General features: G+C 28.0%; 4 protein-coding genes across 9 annotated transcripts; 3 read left to right on the top strand and 1 right to left on the bottom strand.

Annotated features, from left to right (window-relative positions):
- Positions 1–1176: 1176 nt before the first annotated feature.
- LOC118644118 (zinc finger protein 431-like) lies at positions 1177–5739 on the top strand. Its single transcript, XM_036283213.1, has 4 exons — positions 1177–1608; positions 2542–3673; positions 4220–4785; positions 5134–5739. Exons 1-4 carry the CDS (start codon positions 1579–1581, stop codon positions 5734–5736), a joined length of 2331 nt encoding a protein of 776 aa, XP_036139106.1. The 5' UTR covers positions 1177–1578; the 3' UTR covers positions 5737–5739.
- A 1223-nt stretch (positions 5740–6962) lies between these two features.
- LOC105830958 (peptidyl-prolyl cis-trans isomerase FKBP8) lies at positions 6963–14836 on the bottom strand. Of its 5 annotated transcripts, none has more exons than XM_012670717.3 (5): positions 14557–14830; positions 13293–13616; positions 10473–10669; positions 9015–9316; positions 6963–8057 (listed from the first exon to the last, which is right to left on the bottom strand). In XM_012670717.3, the coding sequence occupies exons 1-5, from the start codon at positions 14578–14580 to the stop codon at positions 7753–7755; spliced, it is 1152 nt and encodes a 383-aa protein (XP_012526171.1). In that variant the 5' UTR covers positions 14581–14830; the 3' UTR covers positions 6963–7752. The 5 variants fall into 5 exon arrangements, with proteins under 5 accessions (XP_012526171.1, XP_028048980.1, XP_028048981.1 ...); XM_028193179.2 differs by having other exon boundaries at positions 7753–8057; positions 14541–14836; XM_028193180.2 differs by lacking the exon at positions 14557–14830 and adding an exon at positions 14363–14490 and having other exon boundaries at positions 7753–8057.
- A 3346-nt stretch (positions 14837–18182) lies between these two features.
- Positions 18183–20525, top strand: LOC105827756 (peptidyl-prolyl cis-trans isomerase B). The gene is made up of 4 exons (XM_012665852.3): positions 18183–18377; positions 18629–18836; positions 18914–19098; positions 20035–20525. Exons 1-4 carry the CDS (start codon positions 18306–18308, stop codon positions 20167–20169), a joined length of 600 nt encoding a protein of 199 aa, XP_012521306.1. The 5' UTR covers positions 18183–18305; the 3' UTR covers positions 20170–20525.
- Positions 20526–20661: 136 nt separating this feature from the next.
- LOC118644052 (glutamyl-tRNA(Gln) amidotransferase subunit B, mitochondrial-like) lies at positions 20662–25037 on the top strand. 2 transcript variants are annotated; one of them, XM_012665851.3, is made up of 10 exons: positions 20662–21599; positions 21960–22107; positions 22248–22361; positions 22437–22609; positions 23152–23300; positions 23381–23613; positions 24047–24235; positions 24308–24444; positions 24508–24631; positions 24722–25037. In XM_012665851.3, exons 1-10 carry the CDS (start codon positions 21592–21594, stop codon positions 24938–24940), a joined length of 1494 nt encoding a protein of 497 aa, XP_012521305.1. In that variant the 5' UTR covers positions 20662–21591; the 3' UTR covers positions 24941–25037. The 2 variants fall into 2 exon arrangements, with proteins under 2 accessions (XP_012521305.1, XP_012521304.1); XM_012665850.3 differs by having other exon boundaries at positions 20662–21604.
- Positions 25038–25152: the final 115 nt, after the last annotated feature.

The raw sequence follows: 25152 nt of genomic DNA, 5'->3' as shown, positions 1-25152 counted from the left end.
TTAATAATTATATATATGTATATATATTAAAATATTTTATATGTATATATTTTACACACACACACACACACACACACACACACACACACACACACACACACACACACACACACACACACACACACACACATATATATATATAATATATATTGCAAAACATTTTTCGAAGCAAATAATTAAAATTTCGTTCACATTATAAATACTTACAAATAAATATTTATATTCGACATTTTTCAATGTTGGCTCCTTTGACTATATAACAAAGATTGGCCCGTAATAAAATAAGGCTAGTCGTAATCGATCACGTTCAAGTATCGATTCGATCCGTTTTAATAATGATACGTCATCTTGCGGATATTAAAGCAAGCTTAAGTTAGATCATTCATGTCACATGATAATGCAATACGAATTAGAAAGCGATTCTAGCAAAGCAAGATTGAGTTTTATTTTACATCCTATATTGAGACTAATTCTTCAAGAAAGAATGAATATGACAATCACTCACTCCGTATAGTTTCTCTGCCATCGTTCGATGTCTCCTCCATCAAATCTCTTGTCCTTTACGTTTACGTCATCATGGCTCGATCCTTTTCGCAAATGAACAAGGAATTTACGATCGCGCACGCATTGTCGAAACACAATAAACGCGCGATACATTGCACAGCATTCCAACACGCGAGAGACACATATCTTCCTACCAAAGCGAAAAAAATACGCTCGCGTAAAACTGCAACTCGCTCGACTCGCCGGTGTGCTCGCGTTCGACGGATGAATAACGAACGCAGGCGAAAGAAATTCGAAATTTACGCACCCGAAGCTACACCTCGATGCTGTACCTGTGACACTTACAGCACTTTCTGTGCTTCAAATTAACAAATGTGGATTGTCTTATTTTATAGCAATTATTATTCCTCATATAATAATTTAAGTAAAATAAACATACGTATTGAAATTTAAGATAAATATTTATGGAATAAAATATTTGAAAAAATTATATTTATCCTTTTGCTGATCTCTTGCGGATTTGAACCGTTCTCTCAAAATATTTTTTATTTATTTTTTTACTTTTAATTATAAAATACAACTGTACTTTTGATTTTGAGTAAATTTTTTGTTGTCACATAAAATATTTTTTCCCCGTTATATACGATCATGTAAATATAATTTCTAGAATTTGTATTAGTTAGAACTTTGAGACTAGATCTACTTTTCTTACATAATTAGCAATTGAAAACTCTATAATTATCTAAATATTTAGAATTATCTAATATTTTTTAACTCTCTCATTTTTTTGGTTACGAAACGACTCAATTTGTATTTCCAGTATACATGCGCGACATGTATATCTACAGTATATCAATATTTTCAGCTTTTTGCACAGCACTTTTTAGGTTATGCGCAGTTATGCGTTATTCGTCGTATCTAATATTCTACGAATATTTCGAGAAATTTGCAAGCATGATCTTATGAATAATCAATATAACGAATTAACAAACTAAATGTACCGTCTCCTGTGTTACATAACAATTATATTCTTGTGCAAATATCAGATCGATTGTTAAGACTCAATAGTCCGGAATGATGACGCTACGTTTATTTGACAGCCAGGTAAGTTGACTACAGAAATTACTTTTCCGAATGACTTTTGGCGGGACAGCTTTAGTTTTCCGAAATGATTATCCTATTGTCCATTCAATTATAATCTGATTAAACAGTATTGTGATATAAAAAATCTAATTTTGATTTAAATTACCAAAAGATCTATGTATGTTGTAAAGCTTTATTATTAATCTTAGAGTGCTACTCATATCTTTTTACGTTAATACTGGATTAAGAATTTAAACACGAAATTAAAAAATTTTTTAATACTTTTTTACTTTATAAGATGTCAGAATAACAAAACTAACCTTATTTTAATAAAAAAGCAAGAAAAAGAAGATACAAGAAAAACTATTCAAATAGCCAAATTATGCAGTGACCTGAGGGTACACTAAACACATATCAAATTCAAAAAAAGAAAAAAGTTTATTAAATGCTATTTTAAACTGTTGAACTTTTAATAACAAAAATTGTGCTAAACTTGAATTAGCACTTGGATGAAACGTCACCTACAAAATTAGGATACTTTTTTACACTCTGAAGTTTTTTACATTTTTCTACTTTATACAAGTTGCAAGATGTTAGAATAAACTGAACTAATTATTTTAAACAAATTCTAAATAAAATCTTAAATGTTATTTTAACCTATCAATATTTAAATAATAAAAATTAAATTAGTATTTAAAAATTGATCCATGATAATACTTTAGGATTAAACCTTTAGGATTAAGATAAGAATTTTAATTAAATATAAGCAATTGTACTGTTCTTTAAAAATAAATTAAATATTCTTGTTTATCTACATCTGTACACATTTATCCCCTTCAATATAAAATTATCTTGCTTTAAATTAGAAAATATCTGATCACATTATTTATGAAACGTACTAGTGCGTTAGATGTCATCTAGCAATTTTTATATTATATATTATCTATCTTTCAGGATTATTCGGCCCTGGATACTATGTCAAATGTGTGCACAGAAAACAACGAAATTGAAAGCTATGATTATTTGAGAGATTGCATTGGGACACTCGAGAATAAAAACTCTGAGGTCACTCTAGCAACTACTCCAAATACACAAGACATTGGTTTACAAGGAGATGGCTTGGACGACATTAATTTGAATAACATTGATTTCAATTTTATGAAAATCGACAGTTTACTGCTACATAATGAGGAGTCCACAAATTGCACAAAGAGCAATGAGGAAAAAACAAAAGAGGACAGATCAATGGATGTTAGTGTTTCACATTCGATTCGATATTTCAATACTATGAGTTTTCCAAATTTTGTAAATGATTCAAGCAAAGAATCGGATAGTGTAACATCTATTAATAACAATGAATTCTATGCATTTGACAAAGATCAATGTCTAGAAAAACATAAAATAGAGAGTTACAATTGTCCTGTCAAACTTAACACAGAAAATAATACAGATACAACTTTTCACATAAATCAAAGCAATAATTGTATAAATCAAAACGTTACATCAGAGTTAAAATATGAAATAAAAATTGATAATTTAGAGTTATCAAATGGAAATGAACAGATTCAAAGGTGTGGACAATGCTTAATGACATTCCGATACAAAAGACACTTGGATCGTCATTTGGAGGGTCACCTGAAAAATAATTGTCCTCACTGTAATGAAAAATTCGCCAGACGAAAGCATCTGGAGATCCATCTATTTCGCGCACATGGAGAACGCGCGGTCAGACATTCTCATTTATGTGACATGTGTCCAAAAAGTTTCCCTAAACGCGCCCTACTAAACCGTCATAGAGCAAAACATAGCTATCAGAATGGCAAGGTGTGCTCGGAATGTGGAGATATGATAAATATAGATATGGATGAAAAAGAGCACAAAGAGAAACACTGCAAGAAAAGACAGTTCAAGTGCCAGCAATGTTTGCAAACGTTCAGTACTGAGCAAACATATTTGTCCCATATTCAGAATCATGATAATTATAAGTGTGCACACTGCGATATTACTTTTGCGTCGAAGAAAAAGGCGCATGAACATTTTAGGGCAGTTCACGTTTCAAAATTAAGCGAACAAGAATCGACAAATGGTGAATATTAACATTATTATAAATTGAAGGATTTTCTATAAATCCAAACAAGTTTAAAAAATAACTGCAAAGGCTTGTACAAGTAATTTATTTATTGATTTATTCGTTAGAGCCAATAGTAATTTACAATTTATTTCAAAAAGTAAATTTTTCAAGAAACAAAGAAAAACTCTTTAAACCGTTCATTGTAATATAAATTTTTTTTTTTCTAAAAAATATATAATTATATAATAGATATAAAAACAAAATTTTTTATTTCAATATTTTATGGATCCATTTAAAAGAAAAAAGAAACAATGTAATTTGATTCTCGCGAAGATACCATATTTTTATTTATCCATTTTAAATTATATTTCTCGTTTGATTCTCCCCAGAGTACAATTCTTCACGACAGATGCTATTAGTAGAAAATGATTTAATTTAATGATTAAAAAAATGGGGTTTTGTTATATTTTTGCAAATCCTCCAATTATATTATATTAAGGAACAAAAATCAACTTATTTCATTACTATTTAATAATATAATAATATAATAACATTTTACAGGTCCATATTTTTGTGCCGCTTGTAGACATACGTTCATAAAAAAAGATGACTATTTTCGACATTTGGAGTCCGCGTTGCATCTTAATAAAGTCAATAGAGAAATATCTATACAGGCAATATTTTCTTGTGCAATTTGTTCGAAAAAGTTAATCACGCAAAGAGCTCTAGATCAACATATCAGACGCATTCACAAAGGCGCAAAGCGATTTGCCTGTAATATGTATGGTTGTACGTTTCAGTGTGCCAGAAGGACAGATTTAGATAGGCACAAACAATTGCATGTAGAAGAGCGAAATGTCGTGTGTGAACATTGTGGTAAAACGTTCACCAGTGTCAGCATCTTGAAGGATCATGTACTTTACATTCACAGTAAAGAGCGGCAATTCATTTGCGAGAAATGTGGCAAGGCATTTAAGAGAAATAGTTTATTGAAAAGACATAAGTTATCGCACGAACAACATAGGCCATTTGCTTGTACGCAATGTAGCACCGCGTTCAAGCGTTCGCATCATCTCACTCGTCACATGGAAACTTGTCATAGAATTACATTGGAAAAAAAGAAAAAGGTAAAAAATAATTCTTGATATTTTACTGAAAATATTTTACATGTATAGGATATTCAGTGGAAGAAAACAGATGGGAGAAAATTTAAGGAGTGATTCTAGATAATACAAAAACCAAGACTAATATAATTAAGACTTGGTTTTTTTAATTATGTTTAAATATTTACATATATGGTGTTTAAAGCATGTGAATATTTAGACAATAAATTATATAAATTATAAAATATAAAAAATAAAGTTATAATCACAATTTTATTACACATTTTTATCTTATTTTATTATTTATAGTCATTCTTTAAATTTTCTCTCGTTATCGAACAGTCTGCATATATACTTTGTTTTAATTTCAAGGTAGTAAAGCTCATGAAAACAAAGGATGGAAATCTTGTGCCAGTGCCAGATAAATCAAATAGATTGGAAACTAATAAACAAAAAACTGGAAGAAGACGCGAATTAATTCCAAAGAATAAAGAGAGAGATTATTCAATTACAAATGAAGATAAACAGACTATAAATGACAATTCGCAACTACAAATACAACAATTGTTAAATCCTTCAGAGGAAGCCTCTGAATGTCCAAACTTGTCATTGGAACTTACAAATTTATCTATTGTCGATTCTATTCCACAAGTTCTTTCATTAGTAGACGTAAACACGGGACAAGTGCTCACTGTAGAAATCGCTAACAACTCGGAATTGTTACCTGCTGCTAATGAACTCATTGATCAATTTGGAACAAATTGTAATGAAATTTTAAATTTACCAGATTATCAGGATATAGAATTCCAAAGTAGTCCTTTGAATATTGATCAAATATATTATAACAATACAAATTATTCAGAAATATCGTTGGAAAATATTGAAAGCTCATTTCCACTTGTAAGTAATAATAGTAAAATGGAAACGATAGAAAGCTATTTAACTCATGAATTTCCAACATTCCTTAATATTTGAAAATTTATGCAGCGAAAGTTTATTGTTTAAGTAATAGTATCACGGTTACTAAAATTTAATATATCACTATATTATTGTATATTTTATTAACATATGAAATTATTTATTTTGTTAATGATGAATATTATTAAATGTTATAAATATGTAAGTAATTAAATTTTATAAATATATATCTTATATTGCAAAATGTAATCTAACATTTGATTTTATAATTTTTGAAAATAAATGAATAAATATATTCTTTCAAAATAGAATTTTATTACTCACTGCAATAACAAACATTTCAATATTTTTATTATTTTCCGTATTAATATAAATAACGGAGTGGTCCCAATTGCCTACAGCTTCGTTTGCACACAAATTTTGCAGAAATTCCCGATTGCCTACAGCTTCGTTTACGCACACGAAAACAATTAAAGTGCAAAAGTACGATTGCATACATGAAATTATTGTGCACATGTATATTGCACACATGATACTATTGCGCTCATACACATCGAAACGACATCCACGTTTGTACTGCACTACATGGGTTTGCGACTTTCCACGCAAAACGAGGTCCACCAACACCTCCCTTCTGCTTACAGAGTGCATGTGCGCAATAGTGTCATATGAATAATGTGCATGTGTGCAATATATATGTGTGTAATAGTATCAAGTGTATGTGCGCAATAATGTCGTGTGCAATCGTACTTTTGCACTTTATTTTTGTGTGTGCAAACGAAGCTATAGGCAATCGGGAATGTAGAGCCTACATTGTAGGCAACCAAAACTTAATGCATATTATTTTATTAAGATGCAAACGTAAAATTTAATTAAAAGATTAGACTGTATATACACTAAGTTAATATGTATTCAATATACTACTTACTTTATAGTGCCAAAATATTATAAATGTAACATTATCAATAATCTATATATTAGTGTATATTTTTAAAATTATATTTTTTAAAATATAAATAAACAGGATTGGATAGTAATTATTTTAAAAAATTAGAAATTTATTAAAATTAAAAGTTCATAATTTTTAACTTAATTTAGCCAATTCTAATTAAATAAATTGTTAACTAGTTATTTTTAAGGCACATAAAGGGCACATAAAAAGGCACTTTTTAATTTATTAATTTTTTTTTAAATAAAATTAATTTGTCTATGTAAAAGAAAAAATTGTAAAAAATATTCTCCTATAAAAACATTTGTTATTTTACATAAATTTAACTTACAAATTATTTATTTAATTATTTATTATTTTGATATTTAAAGTAATCTAATTTTAAAAAATCATGTGACTTTCTAATCTAATACAAACAATACTTATTAAAATTAATTTTTGATTTAACTTAATCTTAACGCAGCTTTTAAATAAGTTAGTTTTTCATTCGTGTAACTCTTAACGTAACTAAATTAATTTTATAAGATATTCAAACTTTAATTTTATTTAAATTTAATTTTAGAAAATTATAAAATATATTATAAAATATATTAATTCACCCAATTCTGCTCTATTCTGCTGTATTAAGCATATTCGAAATTAGTTTTTAAATATGTAAAAACATAATATTTGGATAAAATTAAATTCTTAACTTTGTTTTTATAGATATATATCTTGTTATATATGTAATATGTACACAAAATACACCATACATAGAATTTATCAAAGAATTATTAATTTATGTTGCAAATAATTATATAAAATAACTATAATAATTCGAATATATATACATTACGATTTTATAATTATTAAAAATTATCAAGTCAAGTTTTTTGTATTCATTATTTTCCGTATTTGTTTACTATTTATTAGTTCAAATATACTCATATCGCACGTTGGAAATATATAATTTAATATTACAATTATAAAAATTTACATTACTTTGACTAAGTTCAACAAATAATATTTGTAATATTTGTAATATTTAACTATATATTTCTGTTATTATAATACAAAGAAAATTATTTTGCACCTCATTGACTTGGTTTGTCTTCATTTTATCTTGTTTTTACATTCCCTTTTTTTCACGAAATGAATCTGTGTACAAGTATACCGCCGACGACAGCAGCAGACGCTCCAAGCAGAGTCCATAGAATTCCTTTAGCAATTTTTCTTTTATCTTCTACTTTTACATCCTTTGATGACTTATTAGTATTCACACCTAGCATTTTAGCATATAGATGCTTCTCTTTCCTATTTTGTTTTAAAACTTTTTCTTTTAAACTTATCAGTTCTGCTTGTAACAATTTCATATTTGGCTCCAACTTTTGCGCTTCAACAAAGGTCAAATAAGCTTTTGAATATTCCCCTTTAATTTTCAATATTTTTCCTGTAAACAATGTATATACAATGGCACAACATATAAAAATATATATTTGTACTACAAAAAATATGAATCAAGAATATTCCCATTAGCAAAGCTTGTCTAACCAAAATTGCATAAATCTGTGATTGCTGTACCATTAGACATTTGCTGTATATTTGTCTTCAATGATTTTGACATTGAAACAACATAAGCAACAATATACATATATATTGCCAGCAGTTTAACAGCGAGGTAACAGTATCAAAATTAATTCGCGTTGCTATTGTAACCTAACAACAATGTAATTCTACAAATTACCCAAATAGCACAAAATATTATCATAAATATTTATAAATATTTTACAAATTTATTTTCAAAAAATATTTTTTAAAGATTATATAATTATTTTCATAAACCATTTAGAAATGATACAAAAATTATTATCAACAATATATAGAATATATTTTTAAAATGTACTGAAAAATATTTATGGTATATGAATTGAAATATTTTGAGTTGAAGTATATGAAATTGAAATATTTTTTATATTCTTTAATAATAATGATATAAATATTTATTTTAAATATTTTCATAAATATTTATCATAATTTTTTTATACCTGACAAACTCGGACATAAAAATATGTACAAAATATTTATCATAAATATTTTCACTTCTTATAAATATTTTTTAAATATTGTGCTATGTGGGTATTATAGTAACATAATAGCAACACAAATTTTAATAACAGTGATTTCAAAATTGCCGACATGTTGGCAAGTTGCTATCCAAAGTTGTTATATCATGAAAACACCATTTTCCCAATAAATTCAGATGTTACAATAGTAACACACAATATGATATAATTGCAATTATAATTGCGAACAACATTGCCAATAACAATATAGATATGTTGCTCTCAGTTAAGAGTTAACTTAATAAAAAAAATAAACTAAAAGAAATTTATGTAAATTTTACTACCTTTTCTAAGTAAAGCTTTCTTATTTGTTGGTTGATACTTCAGAACTCGATTTACATTTTCTAAGGCTGAATCATAGGCTTCTGTTTCAATTAATGCAGCTGCCAAATTGTTGTATACCTTCATACTATCATCTAACAAAGTCTGCAGTTCTTTAGCAGTAACTGGTACTGTTTCTTCATATTTATTCCATTTTGTATCATCATCTAGTTGTAGATATTTCAATGCTCTTCGATAACATTGTATTGCAAAACTGAGATCCTTACGAATAAACCACCAATTTCCACGCTCGCGTTTCCTATTGCTGTAAGTCAGAGTTAGGTAAGTTAATATTTTTTAAAAACTAAATTAAATTAAAGCTAATGACTAAAATTTAGTTACATTAAAAGTTGCATAAATGAAAAATTTACTGTGAGTCAAACATTGCATTCAAATAAACTTAGTTAATTAAAAAAAATATTAATTATATTAAATTAACATGTATAAGTTTTAAAAATTAGATTACTGTAAATAACAAAACAATTACAAATTATAAATTGTCAAATTTAGTAATTTGAAAATTAAATATAAAATAACAAAAAAATATTGTTATATATATATGTGTATGGAAATGTATTTTTTTCTTTTACATAAATAAATTTTTAACTTAAAAAAAATTAATAAATTAAAATTCAACTGTTTAAAATAACTAGTTAAAATAAAAAATTAGGTTAAAAATTGTTGACCTATTAATTTTATTTCAATAATAATTTAGACCAATATGTGAATGATATAAGAAATAAAAAATGACATTTTTTTATTAAAGTAAATCTTAGTAATTAATATTTTTATATCGATTACTAAATACATTTTTCAGTTTTATAAACTGTGTGCTGAAATAATTGTTAGACTTGAACCGCAACTGTAAACTGAGCTTAGAACTGTATCAAATTAATTTGCTAAATTTATTACTTAATTTTTAATTTTTTAATTGATTATATGTAAATACTATCCAACTCTCTCTACTGTAATAAATAAATTATAATACAATGTAAAAAAATCGCATAAAATCTTATTTTTTAATAGCATGCAGTTAAGAAAAATTGATCTTTATAAAAAAAAAACATCAATATCAATATGTATATACAGATCTTCTAAAGATATTTCCTTATTTTTTAAAGATTAACCATCGTATTTTATTAATTTATTAATACCAATAAAAACATTATCTACTTAAATAAATGAAAATTCATGTTTGTTTATTTTACGAACAACTTAATTACTGCAAAATTCAAAACGATATTATTAAAACTGCTATATTATCTGATAAAATACACTTTCTTTATATTTTTGTTCCAAAAGTTCCATTTTTAATTTCTATATAAGAAATAATTTTTAGAAATAGGCATTGGCGATTTTTCTTTTTCCATGGTATATAACCAAAAATTATTACCCTATATATTTTATAACAAAACTATTACCCTATTTCTCTCCTTTGTTCAATACTTAAAGTCTCCATCTCAGGCTCATCTTCTATTGCTTTCAAGTGAACCGTGTACGTAATAGTGGAGTCAGGTGGTATAGATTTATTTCCATGAGGACCATAAGCAAATCTGGGATGGATTAGAATTTCAGCTATTTCGTTCAATTCCATCAGTATAATCGTTAAGTCTAATCCCTGTAATTTAAACATTTATATTGAACAAGAGACTAACAGTTGTAAACAAAAAGTAATTGCAGATTTTCTACAAAAATCCAAATAAATGTTTATAATATAGATTATAGTGCCAAATCATTTTTTATCAGTAGCATCATATCATAAATAATTTTACTTTAGAAAGAATCTCAAACAGAAAACAAATATAAATAAAAGCAAGAATCAAACAAGCCTATTTTTTCTTTTAAACGTGACCTCAAAATATTGATTAAAGCATGAAACTTTGTTCTTATGTTATTATATATAACTATTTTACAACAATTACGTTTCTTGTCACACGTTCCTTGTTTTTTGGGGGGAGTTTGTTAACTTTTATCTTGTTAATTTCATTAAAACAGTAATATGTAAAGTGTCTTCACATACGGTGAAGAAGCAAAAAGATAATAGATAAAAAACAAAAAACAGAAACCAAAGAGCACATTATAGATCACTAGCGGATTCTGTCGTCGATAATAAAGGGGGAAGGAGTTAATAAAATTTTTCGCTGAACATTGTATATCAGACATCGGATAGTTTGAACACAGTGAATCCTATGAATAAAAATTTAATCCACAAGCGTCCGCGTTAATCGCGGACTGCGGCCTGCATCATTTTACTTAATTTTTTTTTAACAGATCTAGTAAGACTAATTTTTTAATTTAAAAGAAATGGGGTTAACTCCAATCCCCCTAGAATCCGCCAGTGTTACAGATTAATTTCAAAATGTTTGCAAACGTTTAAGAATGTTAGAAAAATATTTCATTAATCGTTAAAATAAGTATTTTTTTTTATAAAAAAAAACTTAACTCATTATTTTTCAAAGTTTTCTTAAATGTCAAAAAAACTTTTTCAATAGTTAAAAACAAGCATTTATCTAATTAAAAAAAAAAGTTTAACATTGAAATATTTTTTTAATAAAAAAGAGGAACTTAAACCCTTTTACAAAATTTTTAGAAATATTTAGAAAAATGTTTCTTAGATATTAAAAAAAATATATTTTAAGGGCATTATTTACTGATGAATGTTAGGGTATATATTCGGAAGATTACTAAACCTAATATACTATACCTAAACAGAAGGAAATATAAATATGTTTTGTTAAGAGTAATATGTAAAATTTTGTAAATAAAAAGTAAACAAATATTGTTTTATACCTCGAATAATATTTCCTTCTTTATCTTTATTATTTATGTTAATGAAAAAAGATAAATATAAAATATGTAATATGTGTAAAATATAAAATGTAACATTGCATGTCTACTTGTGCCAAAAATTTAAGTTTAAATCTATTTAAACTTTTAATTGATCATCTTTTTGGAAACCAATGGTAAACTACTAAAGTACCTATGCTAAGATGATTATTATTATGCATGTATGAAATGCAGATTATAATCCTCAATCATAATCGACTAAAAAAGTAAGTTTAACAAGTATATACAATATGTATATGTGTGTGTGTGGTGTGGTGGTGGTGGTGGTGGTGGTGTGTGTGTGTGTGTGTGTGTGTGTGTGTGTGTGTGTGTGTGTGTGTGTGTGTGTGTGTGTGTGTACATACACACATATATATAGATAGAGGGGGGGAAGGGAGGGGAAGAGAGAAATATAGTTAAATAATATGTAATAAATTTAAAATTTCCGCGAAAACCAAACAAGTCTACAATTTCTTATTTATTCTCTTAAATAATCTATAAAAATATTAAAATTTACGAAATATTAATATATTAATCTAAGGCTAGTATTTATATTTGAATCTTATTTTAAGAATATTAGAAAAATATTTCCATCTCAAGTAATGTCTTAAGATGTTAATATGGCTTTGTAATTGGTTGATAGCATCTTAAAACTGTACTTAAGATAATCTTAAATATAACTATGAATATCATCCTAAAACCTTGTGTTTATATATGTCTAAAGAAAAATTACTATATTTACATAATAAATAAGTAAAGATGAATTTTTTGTTTCTTAGAAACATAACTTTTGGGAGTAAATAGTTGTAGCAGATCTTACAAGGAGATACTACAACTTGATAGTAATTGATTTTAATGAAATTTGTTGTATTAATAGGTCTTTATGTCAAGTGTTATGAAATAAAGTAATAACATGTACTTCTCAAGTATTCGCAAAAAAAACGAGAAAAAAATTCAATGCGCCTTAGAAGCTAATGTAATAGAGCATATAATTAAAAAAACTTGTAGTGTAGTGGTAGCATACCCGAGTTATAATGTCCACATTGCAAAAAAGTATTTCAGGAACAAATTGTTTAAATTAGCAAGAATTACTTGAATCAGCAACTCGACGTTATGCTATCACTGTGCTATAAGCTCGATTTACGTTCTATTCCATTAATTCCTAGGGTATATAAAATTTTTTTATCTCGATTTTCTCACAAACGCTTGTAACAAAAAATGTATGTTATACTTTATCTCATAACATTTGACATAAAGACCTATCAATATAATAAATTTTACTGAAATCTATTAATATCACATAGTGATTCCTTATTAATGCTTTCCAATTTCCACATTTTCCAATTTATTTGACTTAACTTTTTAGACTTGTTTGGTTTTTGGTAAGAAAAACCCTCCAATTACAATTACAATACCTGTATTACTTCCATGTCTCCTATTTGTATAGTTAAATTATTGTAGTCTTCCACAACTGTACCATCGTCGAGTTTACCAATCATCTTTATTGTACACATATCACCATTGTGCGGCTTTACATTTTCTTCACCCTTTTGTATAACTTTCTTCTTCAGCTGACCATTGCCAAGAATATCTAACCAATCATCGCTATCACATTGCAGATCCTTCTCAGAAGATTGTTGGGGATTTATTGCAGAATCCTTGGAATTATCATTGTATTCAGATACTTTGTAAGGAACATCTGCCTGTATTTCTTTCTCTGGTGTCCCACTTTCATCCATCTTAATAAGAAAAAAATTATTTCAATTATAATCAATAATAATAATTAAAACTAGAAATTATTTTTCTATAAAATAACCAATTTTTTTCGATCTTTCATAAAGAAGGCCTTACAAAAATAAAGCAATAAATTATAAGTATGATTTTATAATCACAAAATATAATTTTCTCAGATATAACTTATCTGAACATTTAAAGTTCTAAATACATACAAATGCAGTATATTTTTTTTAAACTAAAAGCATTGTAATTAATTATTACATTTATACATAATTTTTCTTAATACTGTATATGTATCCTATTTTTTAACACTTGTTTCTCTATACACATTGAGTTAAAACACTTCTAAGTTAGTTTTCAATATTCTTTTAAAAGTATAAAAAAATTCTTTGATGACTCTTATATGTACTTTAACATAACTAGAAAATATCATTTATATTTGAAAAAGTGCAAATATCATATAGTGCTCTTGGTCCCTCCTCTCCAAAAATAAATTTACAGAATAAAATTGTCAGATTGTATGTGATATTGAAGAAACAAGTATACATACACTTTTTAAAGATGTAAAGTATACGTTAAAGTTGTTAAAGTGTAAGTCAATAAATAATTTTTATACTTGGAAAAAGAGATTAATTCAAGTGTGACCCAACGTGTACAGATATGCAGGTTAACCACGAAAATTTCTCGTGATAAACACAAATTCTTCTCGAAATTGTAAACTTTGTAATATATTTTTCTCTAGGCTTACTTTAAACAGAAAATAAATTCTGTGAGAAGAACCTTACACTCTCGTCGAGCGATGCTTAGCGCAGTGATAACGAGAATGAATAAGCATGACAAGACATATTTGCTTCGTGATAAACTGTTACGAAAACCAGCTTGATCGCTGCTTTGATTAACAAATCAAAAATTTTATCGTATCCTACCGTTATATTTTTTTACCTTGGTGTGCAATGTGATGGTCATTATTCAAAAAAATCAGCAATCAGACGTAGGACGTAAGAAATTTCGTGTTACGTATTCTACTAAAAATCACTGGAAGATATACTACGGCAATGTGCGGCAATGCACGTACCGTACGTAGCCCCAAGGAATTGCACGTGCATCTGTCGAGAGTTAAATAATTCATTCAATCCATAGTCAAATCATTATTTAAATCGCCTGATAATGAAAGTTCTCGAAGATTCGTAAAAAAAAAAAATCGTTACATAAAGTTCTGAAACGAGTTTGTGAAAAAATTATGAATGTATAATGAGAAATCAGCCAGTTATGTTTGCGAAGGATATAAAAACCATTTAATAAAAACGATATAAATATCTTAGTTTTCTTATATTTCTCATTTATTAAGCATATAGATATAAAAATATTATGTTATAAATATTTTTGCCAAGTTTTTTTCGTGTGAATGATTGAGAAAATATAATCCATGCTTGAAGAAATTAGGTTTGTTTGCGTTGCTTGAAATCCCCAAATTTGCACTTTAAGGTGCCTTTTCATGGGCATCAATTGACACCAATATTCTGACCTAGGCTGCGGTCCACTTGACACTACAAATGCTTCGAAGTGTTTGATTGACTAATCGAAACAAAGATTTTTACGAATTGACCAATCAAAGAATGCTTCGAAACGTTTGTAGCGTCAAGTGGACCGTAGCCAGCGTCAAGTGGACCGTTGCCTATACCCTAGTTTACACCGAGCACTTGGGCTGCGTTTCGATATTCACTGCCAGTACTGAAAATCTATAGTTTACGTCACATACACTGTAGAATTTCAGTACAGGGGCCCGATTCTTGAAGTCATTCGCAAAAGAAACGTATACGCAAATACTCGCTCTAACAGAAAGTTGTAAGTTTATTGGTTAATAGCCATACGATAGCCAATAAATTTCCAACTTTTCTGTAAGAACAGAATTTGCGAATACATTTCTCTTGCGAATGAATTCAAGAATCGAGCCCCTGGGATTGTTTGACACTTCTGAGCTGCGTTCCGTTTCAACGCATGATGCGCATAATGCATTGTTCATCCTTGTTTAACGTTTGACAAACAACAAGGATGAACGATGCATCATGCGTATTATGCGTGAAACGGAACGCACCCCTGTATATTTAAGACGCCATGTTTTGTCGAACTAGAATGAGATGGCACGACTCTCTGTATAGGGACTCTAGTGTAAACTAGGTTTATAATACAGCTAAGGAACATGCAAATGTGAAGCTGTGCATGCTCATGCTGTTACAACATCCTGTATCATCATCGTTTAATTTTGTATAACTCGAAATATATACAACTGAATAAAGAGTTAAATAATAAGAAAATATTCAAGTATAATACATTTGGGTGATAATGCGGTTAAGTTTAAAAAGAATGAGGAAGTATATGTGTAATTAAATGTTAAAATGTACCTTAAAAAGTTTTCGAAATTCTTAAAAGTAAAAATGCTTTATAACAAATGTTGACTGTTGCGTTTTGTCATATTAGCATCACTATATAACAGTAGGCTACTAAACAAATAATATCATATAAATAATTATTAGAATTTGTCAGCTAATAACAGAGATAATATGGGATAGCCATATTATCCACACTGGCCATATATTACCACTTTTCCTCATCTATTAATTTTCAACATTAATCGATCTGATAAATGAATAATGAAAGGAAAATCTGATGGAGAAACACCACGATGAAAGAAAAATCTCTCCCCTCGGCAAGATGGTATTTAAATATTATCATCTCGTAACCTATTTACGAGTAAATGTATAATTGTATACTTCATGACACCTGTGAACATTCGCGCAAGTTATTAGATATTGCAACACTTCACTTGCTTCGCGTTCATGTTCAGTAGCGTACAATCCGTTAAAGCCCATGTTTTTCACATCTAAATTATCTCGAAAGAACTTTGATATAATCTGCTTTTCTATTGCAAGAAATTTTATTTGTTTAAACCTCAAATATGACAAAATTTTTTTAAAATTATATACAACACTCAATACGGTACACGTACGTATTACGTATTATAATTTTTATTTAAAAAATAATGAACAGAAACTTATATAAATTAATTAAAAAATTAAATGTTAAAAAGTATTAATAAAAAACTAAATAATAATATAAAAATTTTTTCGTAAGTATAATATAAAACGATCGAGACAACGAGCGTGCAAATTTAAAGTGCTGACTAATTGTCGTATTGTTGCCCGTTGTTTTTCTAGTTTTGAGAATGTGTTGGAATGTGTCAAATTGCTAAACAAGTAAGATTTAAATCCTTGAATTGTGGATGCGTAATAAAAAATCAGCGATCATCCCGAAGATTGGAATTCGGATTAATATATGTGAAAAAAACAAATTGCGTTTCTCGATTTCCTTGTTTTAGACTTTTACTAAATATAATATAAGGGCGAGTAATAATATAATTTATATTAGAGTCCAGCCTTATATAAATATTTTTTTTGTCTTACCCGGGAAAAAATGTTTCATATAAAAACATAAATATATAATGTCTATATATGTTTATACTATTAGTTCGCTTTCTTTTGTAAAATTTTTATTTGATATAAAAAAATAATAGTTATTCTGAAAAGATAGAAACTTAATAATTTAAAAAATAATTTTTGCATTGCTTCTTTAAAAAAGCTAAGCGTGAAAAATTGTCCATATATATAATTAGATATATTCCGGAATATATATGATTATATATAGACAATTTTTTACATTTATAGCTTTTTTAAAAGAAACAATGCGAAAATTATTTTGTAAATTATTAAGTTTCTATCTTTTCAGAATAACTATTATTTTTTTATATCAAACAGAAATTTTACAAAAGAAAGGAAACTATAGTATCATATATGGACATATTTTATATACATATATTTATATAAATATGTTTTTATATGAAACATTTTTTCCCGGGTAATTTAATTTTAATAGTAATAAAGTGCTTTATTCAGTCAATGAAACGATCGTATTAGTTTCTCAAAATCGCACTTATGATCTTAATTATAAGATAGAAATTATAAAATAAAAATTAATCAGTTAAAAATTTCTCATCAAGACAGTACAATGTCCAAAATAGAAATATAAGATGTCTTTAAACGTCTCTTTTACACTCCTTTTAAAAATGTGGCTGAAAGACATCATAAAGACATCTTAAAGACTTTAAGAATAAGATGTCTTATTATATTCTAATTTTAGACTTTGATATTTTAGTTATGACAGTTAGGGCCAGTTCGATCAACTCCGATTAATTTTAATCGTTGATTAAAGGGTTGCCAACGTAACAAAATATAATTTAAACCAATTAAATGATTCTGAGAAACTGGTCGGTTTGAGAGGCAATCAAAAAGAACTATTAAACGAGAAAATTGTTAGTTTATCGCACGTATTTGTGCTTTGGCGTTGAATAAACTGTAATTAAATTAAGTTGTAGTTGATTATTAACCAAATTGAGCCAACTATAAATACCGCCTTGTTCATTTATTGAATTTATTCTCATATGGGCCCTAGCGGTGGTTCTCTTGCTACGTCATCGCCAGGGAAACGGGCCAATTGAACGCTCCCACATTTCTAAGCGTGCACACGCGTATTCGCGGCACCGTAGCATCCGGTAGCGGTCCACTCCAATAAACCATCGTGGGACGTAGGACAAGACAGTTGTGGTATCTGGTGGTATCTTTATTGTCCATAGCACCATGAGGCTGCTATTGTTTCTCAGCTTAGCCGCTCTTTCTTATGCGAGCAACGGACCAAAAGTCACCGATAAGGTACGACGTGTAGTTTCACATAGGATAGACGGCAGAGAGTAATCTATGAAACATAAGCTCGTGATATGAATTGTGAATACGTGGCACTTTATCTTACAACTGCGAGATATTTCTGTTGCACTATGGAAAGATCCATGCGTCACTTACGAATGAGCAGTTGTCTTTGTTTCTCGCCAGCAGCGTGTATTTGCATCTTTCAACAAAGAAAGTTTACTTGATGTCAATTAATGAATAATTAATTGAATTTTTAGGTATGGTTTGATATCAAGATTGGTGGTGTTGACCAGGGCAGAGTAGAAATTGGTCTGTTTGGCAAAACTGTTCCGAAGACTGTAAAGAATTTTGTGGAGCTTGCCAAGCTTCCAGAAGGTGAAGGATACAAAGGCAGCAAATTCCACAGAGTGATCAAAGATTTCATGATCCAAGGAGGAGACTTCACTAGGGGGGATGGTACCGGAGGTCACTATCTTTAATTGTTTAACATTGGTAGATGCATCTGATTCTGATTGCTGATCTTTAATTTGCTTATTCATTAGGTCGTAGTATCTACGGAGATCGTTTTGCTGATGAAAACTTCAAGCTGAAGCACTATGGTGCTGGATGGCTGTCCATGGCCAATGCCGGCAAAGATACGAACGGTTCTCAATTCTTCATCACAGTTAAGCAAACACCCTGGCTTGATGGTAGACATGTTGTCTTTGGAAAAGTTATCAAGGGAATGGTAAGAAACCGACTATCTATATTACAATAATTTATGTGAGAATACAAATTTGTTGATTTCACATAATAATGGTAATAGAAGAATTATAAAAATAAAAAATTGAACATTGTTGATGGTAAATTTTTAAATATAAGATTGTTTTTAATTAAAATTTATAAATATAATTATTGGTAAAATAAAAGTCTTTTACTTTGAATTATCTTTAGTCAAATTGCAAGGAAAAAAAAAGTTATTTTATGTTCTCAGGAATTCCATAGTGAGTCTTTACTTGACTGCTAATTCAAAAAATTTCAGTTTCATATTTTGTACATAAAATAACTTAATTTCAGCGTAGTTTTTTCTTTGGAAAACAGAGTACTGCAATTAGTTATATTTATATATACATTTAACAAAAAATTAATATCTTATAATGTACAAGTGTTCTTTTAAGTGTTAAAGTACATGTGAAAATCATTGAAAAATTTTGTTATAATTGTAAAATAATGAAAAATAAATCCAAAGACGGACAATCTCTGTATGTAAAAAAGAAACCAAAAATAACCTGAGGAAAATGGATAAAAAATAATCGTAAATACATATGTTATTTTATATTTATATATACACAATTTAATTATGCAATTAAAATATATGTAATTAGTTCTACAATTAAAATATTTATATGATATATATATATATATATACATATATATATATAAAATTTATAAGATATGTGTACAAAATAATTCTTTTGATAATGGTTTAAAGTAAATCAGTTCAAACGTTCATGAGTGTATAAATTTTAATTAAAGACAGTCTTCTATTTCAGAATTCATGCACTGCGTTTGACTTATAGTCCTATTACTGTTTTATACAATTATTTTATATTAAATATAAGACGTGACAATTAAATGTATCTTCGCTTTGGTTTTGTTAATAATTAATTGTATTTCATTACAGGATATAGTACGCAAAATTGAACAAACGAGCACTGACTCGCGAGATAAGCCACAGAAAGATGTAGTCATTGCCGATTGCGGTGCAGAGACTGTAGCGGAGCCATTTAGCGTATCTAAGGATGATGCCACTGACTAAATCTCAATATTCGCCAACAGCCACATTATTCTTTATGATCTCTTTATTTCATACAAAACGATCTCTTAGAAACTGCATGATTTAAACAGTCCTGTTTTCCAAATGAACGAGTGACACCAACAATTATCTTTGTATCACAATTGACTGTTTAACAACATTCTAATTACTGCGAGGAACAACGCAACAGTGATTATCAACGAAACAACGTTTTGTAGAGTCATAAGACGTTGAAGCAACAATCAAGTAATAAAATAACAGTTTTTATTCTAATTGTTAAAAATTACGTATAACTTGCACGATAAATTTTGTACGTAAGATTTTCTACATTCACGAATAAACGTAAGTTGTTTAAAGTATTGTTTTGCGTAAGCAATTTATTTTTCTTCCTGTGTAAGCAAAATTGAGTCGCATGCTGCATTGAATTAATTTTAAAGAGCTATAACGCTAAATATTTCTATGTAGCACTAGTGACCATAGGTATTTAAGTATAAAACACCTTATTTAAAGTTTTATTAAAAAAATTTGAAGTGACTTTGGCAATCTAAGGCAAATTGATATGATCAATAAATTTTTTGCATTCTACAACTTTTGAAACAGTTTGTAAATTATATATTTTATATTTTTCCTTATATTTCTCAAGGTCCCGATCTTTTTGAAAAATCTTGTATATATTTGTAAATCTTTCTGATAGTATATTTTTACAGTATTTAATAATGTCAATATGTGCTAAATGTAAACAATAAACATACTTTTAGTTTTGATATCTATAGTTTATTACAAAACAAAATGAACTTTTTTGCAAAGTGTTCAAACAACCTATTTTATTACTTTTGGGAGTTTTTTCAAGCTTTCCTGAATAAATCAGGAAGCTTTCTTTCATAAATGTACAGACTTCTAAATAATGACTTACATAGATCTTAAGTATCTAAAATTGATCATTTTTTTTACTGTCTTCTTTATCAGTATAAATTATTTAATCGTTAGAGATGTATATATCATTTTTAATATTTTCTTTTGCTTGCTAGATCTATTGATCCTTTCATTTTTATAAACTATATACGCTACTGCAAAACTGCAATACGCTACTGGGTACGTTCCGTTTCACGCATGATACGCATGATGTATCGTTCATCCTTGTTGTTTGTCAAACGTTAAACAAGAATGAACAATGCATTATGCGCATCATGCGTTGAAACGGAACGCAGCCTAGGCAAAACACGTGCAATAGAAGAGAGTGCGCTATTGCGCATGCTTCAAAAGTTATTCGATCTACGAATACTGGATTTCGCAATTTAAATTTTATGTTAACAAATCGATGAAAAATGTTGTCGAGAAGACAATTATGCCTTATTTTCATGCATAAATGGATTCGAAAGCAAGACGTTATTTCGCGGCGGTTTTTCTCATCCAAGATTAAAAAAGATGCAAAAGTACGGTGAGCAGCTAGGTTATGATCAGTTTCGTCAGGTTATAAATATTTATAATAAATATAAAAAGTTAGTGTTATAAATGAATACAAAATTCCCCAAAAATATTACAGACCTTTGTTTCCTTTCCTAAAAATTCTTTAAAATTCTTTATTTTCCTAAATCTCTTCTATACAATACAAAACTCAAAGGGAAAAAAATCTCCTAATTTGGCAATTCTGGTTATGATAAATGTTACGCATTCGTGAATGTAAACAATTTTTGTTATGTTGCTCCCGAGATATATCGTAGTTTGTTATTAAATATTCAGGATGCTCTGGAGTTACAGTTGCGTCATTAATTATATTACTACTTTATAATTAGGGAGAGATGGAAGTCCACAGTTGGATTGGAGGTCCATGCTCAGATTGCCACGGAATCAAAATTGTTTTCAAGCGCGTCCACCGACTTTGCCAGTCCTATTAACTCATGCGTCTCATTCTTCGACTGTGCCACACCAGGAACGCTACCTGTAAGTTGTAAATAATTGATTAACCACTTAAAGATGCTCTCTCAGGCAAAAAAATAAAAATAATTATTTATATAAATTGTTACAGTAAATATTTATTATTGTAGATACTATATTATATCGTAGATACAAATGTGTTGCAGGTACTGAACAGAAGATGCGTGGAGTCGGCGGTGATGACTGCTCTAGCACTGTCCTGCCAATTGAATGATACTTCCTTGTTTGAAAGAAAGCATTACTTCTATGCAGACTTGCCTGTGAGCGATAGGGGTATCACAAAATAGATATCTTATGTTATTACTTTTATCATATTGCAAATCATTTAATTACAGGCAGGATTTCAAATTACTCAACAAGGACGCCCTATTGCAGTCAATGGTGAAATTAAGTTTCATGTTTTCACTCCAGGGGTGCACAGGTCTCCATACATGAAATATTCCAAGATTAAGCAAATCCAATTAGAGCAAGACAGTGGCAAGAGTTTGCATGATGAAAATATAGGAAGGTATTATTAATCAAATCGATTGCTACTTACAAGATTTCTAACTCAGAAATTTAAAAAATTACAAAACTCACAATATATACATATACTGATATGGAATAATAAACAAATAAAATAATAAATAATATAAATACGGAATAATAAATAATAAACTTTTTTGCTATTTGAATTCATGAAAAATCAACCCTTGAAAATTGACTTGTTTTTTTTTTCTTATTAAACAATTACATTTTGATTGAAACAGTTATAAATTGGACAAATTTCATTGAAAGAAATAAATTTTAATTTAAAATTTTATTCTACTTTGTTTTGTTATAATAACATAAAAATAAAAACAGATAAAAAATTTGTCAATTTTTATGAGATGATGTTAGAAGTAATCAGGCAATAAAATAGTACACAGTTTATTACATATAATTTCTGTGTATTACTACAGTTTTATAATTAAAAAAAATTTTGAATTAAAGTTCTTTATTTATTAATTTTATTCAAAAGTTGGTAGTAGTTTGATTAAATTTTAGAATTTTAGCTTGATATTTTTATAGAAGTCTAATTGACCTCAATCGTGCTGGAATACCTTTGATGGAATTTGTATTTGAGCCAGATTTGGTCGATGGTGAGGAAGCAGCTGCCCTTGTGAAGGAGCTTGCGTTTACATTGCAATTATTGGGTGTCTGTAGCGGCAAAATGGAAGGTTGTTTGTAGATATTATTTTCAACTTATAATTTTCATACAACTTTATATTAATGTTATTTTGTTATTTTTAAATTGTAGAAGGAGTACTTCGTGTGGATGCCAACGTTTCTGTAAGCAATCAAGACAGTTTGGGGGTTCGAACGGAAATAAAAAATATTGGTAGCGTGCGTGCTGTCGCTGCGGCTGTTCAATATGAAATAAATAGGCATATTTCTATCCTCGAGGCTGGTGATGAAATGTTCAACGAAACTCGCGCGTGGGACGCGATAAATAAGAAAACTATTCCAATGCGTGAAAAAGAAGACAAAGAAGTAATGTGACAATATCATATATTATTGTGTATACAATTTAAACTGAAAAGGCACAACTGGTTAAAATTGGATATTAGTATTTAATACTTCTTATTTGAATTTATATACATATATTATCTTCAAATTATGTGTCGAAATAATTTTAGTCTTGAAACAGTAATTATTAAATAGAAACAGAATAAACAAATAATATTACAATAAAAATTAATTTAATGATAATAATGCTAATAAATATCTATTATGACATAAGCAATATCAATAAACTCTCTTTCCATAGTTTGAAACATTAGGTAATGTATATAAATTCAAGACAAGAAATATTAAGCTCCAGTTTTGATTGTTGATTACGCCTTTTCATTTTAAATCAAATAATATATTTCGATTTTATGTTATCGCTCTTAATTGAATTTGCTGTTAACATTTCATTTTTCAGGATTACCGATTTATGCCTGAAACAAATTTGCCACCTTTACGTGTACATATTAGAGAAGATTTAGCGAATAAAGACAATTTAGTTGATGCGGTAGTACTGAGAAGACAACTACCTGAATTGCCAGAACAGATACGTCAAAGACTAAAGGATATTTTTAAGATATCTCCTGAAATAATCATAGCTCTAATGGTAAATTTTAGTATGCTCTGTAATTAGACACAAATACATAAAAATTGTTTTTAACATTATATTTTTTTATAGAGTGACTTCGCATTATTACAATTATTTAATGGAATAATTAAAAAGAATAAAAATCGTGATCCACAATTAGTCGCCAAATTTCTCGTCATGGAGTTGTTGACGTTTCTTTATAAAAATAAACTCACAATTGAATTCTGGTAAGTCTTTTTATTTAAATGAAATAATCTCTAAATAAAAAAGCTCATTTAACGATTTTTTAGTATACCACATAAAAATTATCTTGGTCAATTAATCGATTTATTACAAGACAAATTAATAAATTTAATAACGGCAAAGAAGATTTTAAAGGCACTAATAACTGATTCAAATAAATTACCAAAACAGGTAAAAATCTTATTCTTTTATAAAAAAATATGTTTACAGTTTAAATATCTTTTTTAATTCTCATATAATTACCTTGTTTATTATACATAGATCGTTGAAGAACATAACTGGTTTCTAATATCAGACGAGAAACAATTAGAACAAATATGTTTAGAAATTCTAGAAAAAAATCCAAAACTTGTATTGGGATATAAAAATGGTAAAAAAAAATTATTTAACGCATTAATGGGAGAAATAGCAAAGGTTACGGAACAATGTGCAGATTTAGCTATTGTTGCAAAAATTATGGAACGATTATTGAAATCGTAATTGGAGATAGCAGAAATATTGAAGCTGCTAATTAATTAGTATTGTGATATATTGTAAATAAATAAATAAAATGTTTGTAAAAAACCGAGTGTAAAAACAGGTTTATTAATTACTTACCTTTTATTGCTGTTATAATCAATCACAATATATAATATTATTTAAAAGTTTTTTAACAATATAAATATTTTTCGAAAAATATCATATAAACATAC

The sequence above is a fragment of the Monomorium pharaonis genome, chromosome 2 (genome assembly GCF_013373865.1).
Source record: "Monomorium pharaonis isolate MP-MQ-018 chromosome 2, ASM1337386v2, whole genome shotgun sequence".
Classification (NCBI taxonomy): Eukaryota; Metazoa; Arthropoda; class Insecta; order Hymenoptera; family Formicidae; genus Monomorium; species Monomorium pharaonis.
This window is presented reverse-complemented; position numbering and strand designations above follow the sequence as displayed.